The sequence below is a fragment of the Cuculus canorus genome, chromosome 5 (genome assembly GCF_017976375.1).
Source record: "Cuculus canorus isolate bCucCan1 chromosome 5, bCucCan1.pri, whole genome shotgun sequence".
NCBI lineage: Eukaryota > Metazoa > Chordata > Aves > Cuculiformes > Cuculidae > Cuculus > Cuculus canorus.
Window position 1 is genome coordinate 59,096,847 of NC_071405.1, and position 13,810 is coordinate 59,110,656.

A 13,810-nucleotide genomic window follows, 5' to 3' on the forward strand; every position below is an offset into this window, starting at 1 on the left:
TCTTAGGGCTACTGAGGCATACTACAAAAAGTGCAGTTTAGCTTGAGAGGAATTACGGTGACTGAAAGGTAAAATGTCCTGGAAAAATGACGATTGAGGATGTATACAAAGCTCTGACCTTACTGTAGAAAAATAAATTTAAAATGAAATTTAAAGGAATGTATCTATCTAAACTTGCTTATAAAAATATAGCCTAGTACCATATTTTGCAGAGGATGAAAAACTGTTTCTTGCCTCCACAGGAATATCAGTTACAGGAAATGAGAAGATTTGGGTTTTCTTCTGTTTGAAGGCACTTAACAGGAGAGACTTCTCCAGGTGAGGGGAGAACAAAAGATTTGGAGTGTTTGAACATGAATGAAACACTTTGAAAGGGGAATAAAAGCAACAGGCAATTATAGTAGGTCTTTTATAGACCCTTGCTTGTGATCAGGAAACTAGGAAAAAAATACTAAACTTAACAGGAAGCTATTGCAAAATTTTTCACTGAATACAGAGGAAGAACCTACATGTTGCCTTTTCAAGAAGTAAAATTGGAACCTCTGAGGAAACAGAATCCCATAGCCAGTATTGGTATGGGAAAGGAAGAGGCCATTATTGTGTGAGTAAATCCTTTATCAAGAAAATACTGAATGACTTGCATACTAAGTTGAATTTCTCTGACCAGCCGCCAGGTAATTAATGAAATTTAAAAGTTCATTAATGAACAGAAGTTTTTTTTCTTTTTCTTGTTCTAGTAATAGGTTCAAGTTGTAAAAACCTATGAATACAGAATCTAATAATCATTTGGTAATGATGCAGTTATGCAAAGTTAGTACTAAAACTCTTAATTCTGAAGCAAATGTAAGTGTAATTTGAAGATATAACAGGTCATATGCCCCTAGTTAAGAATATAACTAGAGAAACACCTTTATGATGCCACACCACAATTACATCTAACATTTTGACAGGAAATTATTCATTGATATCCCTTAAGAAACTGGAGGAGTGTCTAGGGCCAATTCTTAAGTAATAAATTTAACTGATATTTCATACAACATACTCAATAAAATAAAAAAATCCAAAACATCAGTGAATGTAAGATGACTTACAAGCTTACACTCTTAAACAGCTAAATGTAGACTTTCAAAGAAGTTATTTGACCATCCAAATCAGGATTTCTGCATTTTGCATGTGTAAAAAATAAAATTGAGCCAAAATTAATAATTTCATCTGGCAAGAAAAATAGATAAATGCATTTCTTTTCCACAAAGTTTTTCAACACGTAGTTGTGTTAATATTCACCATTATTTTCATTTTTAGAATGAAACATTCACACCATTTTCAATAAAAGGCCACAAAACAATTAAACCCACAATTGCCATATCGAGCAGATAAAAACCGTTATGCAACTAACAATCTTTATATAAGTAACTAAAAAAACCCTTAAACATTACCTTTCTTTTCAAGGGACCTAAACGTGCTGATTTAGCATCTTGTGCTTTGTAAGTCAACCACAAGGCACTGGCCACGTGTTGGACAAAGCAGACTGAATCACCATACTTTATTTCCGGGACTCCCATTCCATCCATGTCACGCTTAAGACTAGAATCCTGCTTTTCTTTTAGCTCCTAAGAAGATAAAACAAAACCTGACATTTAATTTCTCTACTGGAATAGGATAAACCATTGAAAGCTACACCAAAACACATTCCAACACTGAACAATGTTTAAGCTACTTATGTACTAAGATATAGCTAAATTAAATTTCACATGATTTCTGTTTCTATCAAAGTAATGTCATATTCTGATAAAAAAATTCAAAACAGAAGCTATATTTCTGATGAAGCAGGATATTCAAGTAAAATTCATTACCATGTAAAGATATCTAATAAAAAAATCTTTAAATATTTAACTTAAGCTAATAAATACTTGAATTATTTCAATTCATTATTATTATAACTCTATATTTCTAAATTTCTCAAATTTTAGCTTAAGTATGAAAAAAATCACTAGAATCCTATTTCAAAATTCACTTAAAATACTTTTATGCTAAAGAAGTTTTTGTTTATAAATAGTATATACAGATAAAAACTTCACTTGAAATAATGCCTCTGTATTGCAACAACCACCAAAGAAGAAAATTTTGATTTTTAAAATAAGTACAATTTGGCTTTTACATTTATTTTATTTTTGCATTTATAATTTTTTTTACATGTCTTTTATTTTTTCCATTTATCCTATTTGTAAGAGGAATTGGATTATTCCAATTGTCTTTTAAAGTTATTGGTCAATGCTTGGCTGGAACACCCAGTACAATTTTTAAGCCCAACCTTTTTTCTTAATTCTGTTATTCTTCACTCACAACTAAAGGGTTTTAAGCATCCAGCACAAAAGAAAGTATCTTTTTTCTTTAAAAAGGAATACTTTTCCTTTCAAAACTCAATTCAGGAATAAGAAAGGAATTATGCAGCAAATTCTGTAATTAAATTATGTCTGCATATGTGTGATCATGATTAAACAAATAAACCCTAAGTAAATAGAGTAATTAGATGTCATTTTTCATTATTTAAAGTGATGATGGACTTAAACCTAAGTGTAGATAGTTGTTCATCTGTTGCTAAGCAAAATATGTTAGGCATTGATAAACAGTTTAAATTATTAAAAACCTATGTGACAAGTTTTCTTACTTTATTTCAGTTTACTGAATGTTCAACATTTCTGGTGTAAAGTGAAGTTCTATTTTAGCTATGCTGATCTACTTTCATTTATATGGAATCCAGCTGTCACACTTCAACAACAATTTCATTTGGAACAGACAGCATTAAAATACCAAGATGACTTCGAATGAAATTACAAGACATTCATTTAGGATACCATTACAATATCAAGACTGCACTACTGCATAAAGATGTGAACTCTTTCAACAGACATTTAAGGTTTAAATTAAAGACATTAAGGTTTAAATTTAAATAAATTTAAATAAAGACATAAGGTTTAAATTTAAGACATTAAACGACAAAGAAAATAAATAGCATGAATTCATTAACTGTCAACAATTAGTTACTAGAATTTCCGTAGTACCCTGAAGATTAAAACGTTTTCTAAACTACTATATCTGCGTCAAAAATCAAGCATTGATGAATATTTCAATGAAAGAAATCATAATATGATTATGATTAAGTTGCTATTTAAAAATAGTGGAATGATACTGATCCTTTTTGACAACATTAAGCATAAAGGAAATCAAGATTTTTCAAAATAGAGTTTTAGAATGATATTAGGGGCCTGAAGGTTGTTCTCACTTTAAGCAATACAGCATAAATTCCTCTTCGTGATGTTTTGCTTTTTGTACTCTGTCCAGTCTCTTTAGGATTTCAGCCAGGTCATTTGATAGCAGTGTGCAAAGAGAGGGTGTATTTTCTGACAGCTGAAAAGTGTAGTCAAATAAAGATTATTGAGGGAGAAGGGGAAAATACATCTCTTATCTAGATATTTGTATATACCTTAGCAGCAAAATATCCACATCCTTTCTCCATCAAAACCCTCTCTTTACAATCTATTCTCAATTTAACTCCCTCAGGCCATGAATGAATCAAGTTGAAGACAACAAATCACATTGTGGGCCTGGAAGGTGGCAAAGGAAAAATAGCAGTAACAAAAAATAATTAAAAAAAAAAAAGAAGAAATTAACAAAGGATCTTGACAGCAAAGCAGTCAAAGATACAATGTTCACAAGATATTTAATATACTACAAGAAGGGCAAGATTTAGAAAATGAGAAAATTCATAGTCTCATAGATTTCTACATGATAGAAGGAAGGTACGGAATGGCAGTGTGAACAGGACAAGTAAACCCAACTGTCTTTACAATGATTTTTCAATAATCTTCTCGTGAAAACACCGTAGAGAAAAAAACTTTTGATACCTTAAAGCCTTGTTTAGGTACCTGCAAGAATGGTAAGACAACCGGACTACTGAACTTCATCAAATTTAATCTACGCAGCTGATTAAATTTATATCTTTTGGTCTTGCACACTATTACTGTATTAAAAGTACTGCCATAGGTTACCACAATTTAACAAAAGGAAAAGATCAAAAAGGTCTACAAATAGAGGAGCAGAGGACTGATACACTGAGCTTATTTATCTTGCTAGTCAGATCACTTTACTCTGTACTGTCACTGTATACATTCCTCTACCCCAGTAGGCAAGAAAAAAAAATGATAATTTTAATTTTACCTTCTACTCCCTCCTCTCATAAAAAATAAGTAGAAAAAATAGCTTAATATTGTGTTTGAAATGCAATGCTTACTGGGAAATTATAGATGCAAAATATGAATTTATAAATAAAAATCTGAATTTTTAAAGATAATTGTAAGAAAAGGACTCTATAATACCTATCATCTTATTCCAAAAACTAATTAAACTTCATGATTACTACTAAACTATTACGACATTCTAATGCCATGTTGAGCCCCTAAGATAGCTCCATGCTGGCAGTAATATTAAAATGATATCAAATCCTTCTGCATGAGTCATCTGTGACTTTTGAATGTGTCAGAATGTTACTTACTCAGACGACACCAATAATTTCTCATTGTTAATTGTATATATCATTACAAAAATAAAATATGAAATCTCCAACATGAATTCTGGCCTACAACAATTTTCAAAGAAATAAATATTTATAAATATGCTCTTGCTCTTCACTGTGTTTATTCTCAAAGCAATTTATAAGCAGAATCAAGATTCTGCTCAGCAGAATATACTGAGCCAAGTAATGTTCTGGAATGAGAACATCCATTTCAAAACAGGATTCCATCTGCTGTAGGGATACTGCTGTATCTGTGGTCACAAGGCATTACAGAGCTGTTGCCTTAAAATATAAAGACTGACATTTTAAAACTGTCAAAAGTAATCTCCGTATTAACCCCAAGAAAAGCCATAATTCTCTGGGTGGTTCTGTCAATTTCTTGTGTTTGTAAGCTTAGTTTGCAAGAATTTGCAGTAACTAGATTCATATTGCACATGCTGTTTTCACTGAAATCAGTTCTTTGGCACTTCCTCTCACTTTTTTAAAAGCTGCTTTCTATTCTTATTTATGTAAGCACATATTAAGGAAAATTCTAATTTTAATATTATAATTTAAAATACCCATGTCAAATTCCAGGGTTACCCAGAAAAAGGAAAAAAAGAATGAAAGCAAATACATCATGCATGCAAGTAATCACGGGTTTTGAAAAGCAAGTAACACACAAGACTGCTGAAGTGGTATGTAACAATCATAGGATGATAGAATCCCTAAGCTGGAAAAAACCTTTGAGACCAAGTCCAACTGTACCTGTCCACTACTAAATCATATCATTAAGCACTTCATCTACCCATCTTTTAAACACTTTCAGGGATGGTGACTTAATCACCTCCATGGGCAGCCTCTGCCAGTGCTTGATAAGCCTTTCCATGGAGAAGTTTTTCCTAGTGTGTAATCTGAACCTGGCACAGCTTGAGGCCATTCCCTCTCATCCTATCATCTATCACTTGAGTGAAGAAACCAACACCCACCTCACTACAATCTCCTTTCAGGTAGTTGCAGACAGTGATAAGGTCACTCCTCAGTCTCCCCTTCTCAAGGCTAAACAACTCCAATTCCCTCAGCCTCTCCTCATAAGACTTGTTCTCCAGCCCCTTCAACAGCTTTGTTGCTCTTCTCTGGATGCACTCCAGAACCTCAATGTCTTTCTTGTAGTGAGGGTCCCAAAACTGAAGATGATACTCGAGGTGAGGCCTCACCAGTGCTGTGCTGAGTACAGAGGGAGAATCCCTTGCCTGCACCTGCCGGACACACTGTTTCTGATGATAACTAAGATGCTATTGGCCTTCTTGATCAACCAGGCACACTGCCAGCTCATGTTCATTCTGCTATCAACCAACACACCCAGCTCCTTCTCTGGCAGGTAGCTTTCAAGACACTTTTCTCTATGCTTTTGGCACTCTGCATGGTTTTATTGTGTCCCAAGTGCAGGACTCTGTTCAGATCCCTTTGTAGAGCATCTCTACCCTCAGGGAGATCAACAAGTCCTTCCAGCTTAGTGTTATCCACAAAATTACTAAGGGTACATTTAATCCCCTCATCCAGGTCATTGATAAATGTATTGAACAGAACTGGACCCAGCACTGAGCCCTGGGGAACACCACTTTAGACCAGCCTCCAACTGGATTTAATTCCACTTACCACCACTCTTTGGGCCTGGCCATCTTAGCCAGTTTTTTACCCAGGAGGGGGTGCACCTGTCCAGGCCAGTAGTAGCCATTTTCTAAAGGACAATACTGTGAGAAATGGTGTCAAATGCTCATCTTCAAAATATTGAGGATATCCTCAAAATATTGAGGACGAAGGTCTGATTTTTCAAGAATCATAGAATAGTTTGGGTTGGAAGGAACCTTAAAGATAACCTAGTTCCAAGTCCCCTGCAGGGACATGTCCCACTAGATCAGGCTGCCCAAAGCCCCATCCAACCTGGCCTTGAACACCTCCAGGGAAGAGTCACCCACAGCTTCCCTGGGCAACATGTGCCAGTGCCTCACCACTCTCACAGTGAAGAAATTCTTCCTTATGTCCAGTCTAAATCTGCCCCTCTCCAGTTTATACACATTCCCCCTCGTCCTATCACTACAAGCCTTTGTAAACAGTCCCTCCCCAGCTTTCTTGTAGCCCTTTCAGGTACTGAAATGTTGCTATAGGATCTCCTTGGAGCCTTCTCCAGGATGAACAACCTCAACCTATGAGCCTGTCCTCATAGCAGAGGTGCTCCAGCCCTCTTATCATCTTTGTAACACAACTCTACAAGAGGCGCTTCCTCTAGAAGAGGATCTCTATAACAACTGTTGGAAAAATAACACTTGACATCATAAGCTCCTGGGAAGCTTTGGGGATTTTGTATACTCCACAAAGCTCTGCAGAGTGGCAAAGATAATCTTTTTTTTTTCTACAAAAACCTTTATACTGGCTTCCAAGAAGGGTGGACTAGATGACTTCCCAAGTTCCTTTCCAATCAGAACTATCCTATGATTCTAAAGGGCGAGAATGATGTAAACAATCAAGTATATTTTTACGGATTTTTACACAGGGGGGTAGGAAGTTTTAGACAGTTATCTTGAAATTTCTCTTAGTATATGCCATATTAAGGTCTAGGCAAGTGAAAATATTTCTTCTTTGCAAAAATGAACAAGAGAAAACAAAAGCTTACAAATATGTATGTGCAGAAATTAAGAAAATCACACTTGTATATCTAGTCTGACTGTTAGTTCTATAGTTCTTTTTTCCTCTCAATCTGCATGTAATTAGCACTTGGCTCTAAGAGTCCTTTCCTTCTTGCAGTTCAGATCAATCTTAGGGGTTTATTCGCTTACAAACCTCACCTTTCTTTCTTCAGGAACAGTTATCACTGTTTGTTCCCTTCACCTTTGGAAACACTAATGTCTTTACCCATAGGCCGGTGCAGCTCTCACCTGATTAGACAATGAACAACTATTCTTATTCTTGGCACAGGCAGAATCAAATTTATAACCTATAGTGAGATAAAAATATTCTTCTCTAGATAGGACAGCACAGGATGATGAGACACTGAACCTTTATTTCATATAAAAATGTACGTTATCTACCATATTATGTACAAATACAGTAGAAAGGATAAATGCGTTATACAATCATTGTTGACTTCTGCATAATTAATTACTACTGTACTTCACCTTAGTCATTTGGGGGATTGTAGCACATTTCACTAACGTGCGCACCTCAACAAAAAGAGCAGGAAGATAAGATATGCTTATTCAATATAACAGAAATTATTTATTTTATGAGTATGTATACATAAACATAAGACTTATATACTTAAAATTTCTACATTTGTATGGATAGTTTAAACTAGTAAAATACTGCAGGCCAGCTGGTGTCCAATCAGGCTGTGAGTACAGTACAGGAATATGAACTCAATGTTACAGCAGTTACTATGACATTCCTGGCATACCAGCCATCCTTACTAGGATGCCATGATTTGCCAGAAATGGGGAAAAAAATACAGCTATAATAAATGCTCCAAAGCATCATTACATATACAATCTACACCGCATAGCCTTTACACTGAAGAAAGAAAAAGAAAACTGCTTGGTGAGCATGTAGTAATTTTAGGAAATTTTCTGACAGTTTTTCATAAATATAAATAAATAAATATAAATTCTTGGGATACTATATGCTGTCACACTAATAAAATAAACATTTTTATTTTAAACATGTTAAAAAGAAGTATTTGCTTTATTATACTAACAAAAATCTAGCATCTACCAAGAACTTTAATGATAGATGTCACTTTCTGGAAAAAAGGTATTAATTTTGCCTACCTGCAAAATCATTCTTCATCCTCTCTCATTTGTATTGTTTTTTCAGCTGGAATTGATGAAGAAACTAGTAACTTGCAATTAGCAGCTCAAAAAAGAGCACAGTTTGAAAGCATATGGTTTAGAAATCACTGACTCCATTTTCCTTGCAATTCACTTATCAATATACTTCACAAGTAGCAAGGGCAGAATTTTGCCCCACTGAACTAAATTCAGCTGAATTCTATTATGACAGAGTTGGAATGAATATCATTCTAATAAGCTTGCATACAACTAAGATGATTCAATAATGATTAAAGTATTCATTTTAAACCACTGTGTCTTGCGTGGTATTAGTTTTCAATCTTGTTTTTTTAACCTGTTAACAGCTTAGTTTGATCGAAAATTTGTTCATTGTCCCTATTTTTCCTTTGTTACTTTCAAGTCAGGTTGTTTACCTTTGTATTTAAATACATAATCCCTGTCAATTGCTTCAATTTAGAAATTACAAACAATTTATAGTCGTTGAACCAACTCAGACCTAGTATTTGAGCGCTCCACATTTAAGACAAATCTTCGTTGAAGTTATGTACCTTTGATGCTCTAAAACAAAAGGCAGTAGATGTCGTATCGGACTTTTCTCTGTCTAACATTGCAAGCCCTTCATCTTCATTCAGAGCCAAGTACTTTCCTGTTGTAATATGTCGAAGACGGAAAGGCTGTCCCCATCTGATGTTACTTCCACTCCAGCTAAACATATGAGACATCAAAAAATAATTTATGAGTAAAACTAATATTTCTATTTTGGGCTTTAAAGGACATTCTGAAAATAAATGTGATATATATATTCCCTTTTCCTTTTGATTTCAATATTTGCATTAAAACAGATGCAAAAGTGTAAATACATTTGCAAAGAGAACCTTGGGAATCAGTATAGCTTTAATCTTCTTGTTTCTCTATTTTATTAGGGTGTAAAATAAATTCTACATGTTTCTGAAAAATACTGAAGTGTGAATTAACTACTGTATTTCAGTTGACTGTCTAAAGAAACAAACTAAGCCTGAGCGAGGACTTACCAAGCCAAAGAACTATCCTATATCTCTATTAGTTATGAGGGTATTTCATTTACAATTACAAACACACTCAGAGTAAACCAAACATACAGTTCAGAACACCATCAAAGTTAAAATATGTATACTCTTATGCTATATCTTGAAATTTCACTTACAAAAAGTTAATAGATAACTAATCACCTAGGAGTGAATATAGTAAAAAAAACAAACAAAAAGACACCCATGAAGGATATTACTGTTCTGATTTTCCCCGTGCTTCTAAAATTCCAAGTGAAAACTAGGAAACCATTTTACTTCTCGACAGATGCAATGTCTCTAGCAGATGCATCTCCTAAGCAACACTGATTTTATATGGGACACAGACAAAAAAAATGTATCTTAAAATACTGACATTTTCCATTTGATTCTATCATGGTAGATTACTTTTTATTATTGACAATGAACATACTAACTTATATTATGTAGCAGGACAAATATATTACTCCTATTCTGCCCTAAGGATCTGTAATAATCAAATTGTTGTTAACATAACAAGAGTTGCTAACAAAACATTCCAAGAAATATCAGTACCTTATTCGAAGCGGTTCTACTCCCCACAAAGACCTTGCTCGAACACCAGCTCCTCCAGTTTCATAAAGCACTTTCCTACGTAAAAGATTCAGAATATCATTCTCTTGTGTTTATTCGTGTTACACAGTATTTATAACTTACCCCTCTGTAAACTGTATAGGGCTCACATCTCCCCCGCTACACAGATGGAATTGAATGGATAGAGGATTCCTACTCAGTAGTTAGAGCATGATACACAATCCGATGTTCCAGGTAAGCTAAGTTATTTCCATTAAGCTATTCTTTCTCAGGAGTTGATAAAATATTTTGCCTTTAAAGTGGCTGTAAAATTTTTGCTGTTACTTAATCATTCATAAATACACATAATTGATACAGTTCCCAAGACACTAATCTAAATTAGTAATGCTCTTAAATACATATAAACACAGTATTAAAATAAGTATTCACATTTGCATAAATTGTTTACGTGCATAAATATGACATCAGAGATTTCATTCCTAGAATTACTTATAATATTCTTATTAAAAGACAAAAATGGTGGCGATAAACCAAAAGTTTTGTATTATCATCATCACAAAAAAGGATACAGATAAAATTATATATCAGCTTCAGGAAACTTAGAGGAATAAAAAATAGGAAGTAAAGGGATTCAGCATTTAATATAATCTAGTTTTTTTGAACTACTGGCCAGGGGTTATTGACATGTTAGTGCTCAAACTAGCATTCTACTCAATAATTAAACACAAACAAATACAAACTATGGCGGATTAATTCTGTTCACAGGAATACATGAAAGAAAGTTTTATGTCTTTCAGTAACCATTCATGTCTTGTCCAAGGACCAGAATTTGCATAACCTTTCTCATATATAATAGATATAGCAAATGAAATGTATAGTAAGGTCAGCAATAAAAGAACTCATGACTGGTTTCCTGCTTATTAGGTCTCAACTTCTTGGAAAAATGTCACTGCGCAATTACAGATTGCTGTAAAGAGCATTTAACCTATCTATCCTCAAATTCAACTGACAATCAACAATCTATATTGGGGAGAAGGAACAGTACAAAAATGTACTACCACTTACTTGTGCTGTGAATCATTCTGATCTGTAGATGGAATTGTTAAACACTCATCATGGCCATGGAAGAAACGTACTACATGCCCACCAAGAAGATAACCTGTAGAAGAAGCATATTTATGCATTAGCTAAAACACTGACTATGAAAATAACACCCTCAAAAAAATTTAAACTGTTCCAAAGACCAAGGTGAAAACCGCTTTCCAGATTTTCACTCATAACTGAAATTCAGCAAGAGGAACAAATTTAGTATGCCAACTTACTACTTTTTTAGTATCTTTCCCAGTTAAAAATATTTCTTCTGAAAAAAGAAGGAAAAAGGAAAGCCATCTCAACATTTAAAAACTAAATCAGGATTCTGGGACACAAAAGGAAAATAAAAATTTCTGCAGTAATTACTGTTTTGAAAACTAAATGCTTTAGGTAAAAGCCAAATAAAATATATAATACTGCAGTTTCCTCCTACGTCATACAATTTACATGTTCTCAATACAAAATAATTTGGTGAGTTCATCAGTTTGTTCCAACAATTATAACGTGTCAAAATTAAAACTGCACAGCGGCAGGAGGCAGAGGGTAGAAAACCACTTAACAGTTCTGAAGATTAAGCTTAGTGGAAGCCAACTTTCCAACCCATTTAACACAAAGACTACAGGTCAAAACCAGGCATTTTGCCTCACAGTAAAAGAAGAAAAAAAAAATGGTGTAGGAGGAGAATGATTCATCAGACCCTCAGTCCAAACTGTTCTGACCCTGTAAGTACAATTAATGCATTTATGCATGAAGGAGGAAGGGCACAAGGAAAGGTTCATACTGCGTGTCGAATTCAATATAAATTTGTAAATTAAGGAAACGGTAAGTTGCAATTATCCTGTTACAAATTAATGCAAAGGTTAAAGTGAAGAAAGAGTGTAAAAAAAATACTTCCCTGATATTTAGGTGTCGTCAAAAGTACCTCAAACATCACAAACCTCACAAAAAGTCTGTCATGAGAATTCCAGTCCAATCCCACTTTTCAGTACATCCATTCAACTTGAGCTAGGCTGCTACGTCTTTTGACACATGATCATCCCTCATGTAAATCATTCTGAGAAGTGTATATAGAGATAAATCTAAGCCTAAGTAGTTAAAAAAACCTGACACGCAGAAAACCTGATTAACCTACCCTATCTTTTTTATTTTTAATAATTACTATACAGGTTTGGATTGTTTGTCCAATTCTGAGCTACACAATACAGGGGTTCCAAGTACAGCAAAAGGCCACTAAGAAGATTAAGAAACTGGTGCATCTCACACATGAGACAAGGCTGAGAGAACTGTGACTGTCTGACCTAGAGAAGAGATAGCTCTTAGAGGATTTCCTCAATGTAAAGAGGAGAAAGGCAGGCCCTCCTCAGTAGCGTTCAGTGACAGGATGGGAGGCAATGGGTGAACACAGAAACACAGGAGAGTCTTCCTGAACTTCAAGAAACATTTTCCACTGTGAGGGTGCCTGAGCACTGGACGTGTTGCCCATAGAGGTTGTGGACTCTCTCTCCTTGGAGATATTAAAAGCCATCCAGACATAGCCCTAGGCACCCTGCTCTAGGCTGTGGTGGTGTGGCTCCCGCAGCCCACTCTGTGACCTCAGGATAAGTCAGTCTTGGGAGAAAACTCCCACTGTGTTTTTGTCTTGGTTACAAATGCAGTGAGCTGGGATGAAAGTCGAGATGGTTACGTGCTCCCTTACCACAGCTGGAACTCCTGCTGCATAAATTACAGCCAGATATGAATGGTACCTGAACTGTACAATCTGCAAAGTATTTGACTTGTACAGTGGGTAGAAAGTACGATTGTTAGCAACATGAGTCATGGCTAGAATGGAAAAAATACTGACCAACATTAAATCATCTCATGATTCTATACACCGCAATCCTAAGTGAGGCTTTTTGACTTGGCTGTGACCAGCATATCCCCCTAAGTTGAAACACCTTTCAGAAGTAGACTCCTTGGGATTTAAAGACCGTGTGCTAACAAAATTGGCAAAGGAGAAAGATGAAGTCAAATTCCTTAAAACTCAATGATTTTCCTTTTATGAATGTCAGTGCATTAAAAGAGAGTAAGTCACTAAAAGCAAGAACAGGAAAATTTTGATTATAGGCCATCCTCTGTACATCTATGTGTCTTTATGTTTGTGTGTGTGTGCGTGATTCAATTTAGGAAAACCTGAATAAGTCTCATATGAATGTTGTCATTCTCAAATCTTTAATTAAGTCAGTGTTTTGATTGCAGTAAATTCAATGTAATCACTCGGTTAAATTGACACTTTTAGAACATCATATTAAACACACTTTTGCTGACACCCTTTACAGTAGTTCTTTAAGTGATCTCTCCGTTGCGACATAGATGGCCCTGCCTGAGGAGGTGATAGGGCCAAGTCACTTCCAACTTCAACTACTTTGTGATTCAGTAAACACTTGGGAAACATTGCTGCTACTGAAATCTAAACTACACCGCAGATTTTCTATGGTCTCTTTGTCTAGCTCATTATATTATCTGTTAAAAGTTTTTAATTTCATTGTAGGACAGCTTTTCTGTTTGCTTGGTTTAGTTTCATCAGCAAAATCTGAGAACAAAGATATTTTTCAAGAGTTAAACTTTGTTCTATTTATGACCAGTGATGGTAGAGGCCCAGAGACCCATTTATAAATACACAGCTCCAGCATAATAAACTTCTTGCAACAGAAAACAACCAGAGA

The 13,810-nt window shown here is 34.8% G+C and overlaps 1 protein-coding gene across 5 annotated transcripts in view; it reads right to left on the reverse strand.

The window, feature by feature from the left end:
* Nucleotides 1-13,810, reverse strand: part of RYR3 (ryanodine receptor 3) — a 220,382-nt gene that overhangs the window by 144,148 nt on the left and 62,424 nt on the right. For all 5 annotated transcript variants that reach the window (XM_054069060.1, XM_054069058.1, XM_054069057.1 and 2 more), the window contains exons 8-11: nt 11,079-11,172; nt 9,996-10,070; nt 8,946-9,102; nt 1,437-1,610 (exon numbers count right to left, since the gene is read on the reverse strand). In XM_054069060.1, coding sequence (XP_053925035.1) covers nt 1,437-1,610; nt 8,946-9,102; nt 9,996-10,070; nt 11,079-11,172 — 500 coding nt within the window. The remainder of the gene's footprint in view (nt 1-1,436; nt 1,611-8,945; nt 9,103-9,995; nt 10,071-11,078; nt 11,173-13,810) is intronic.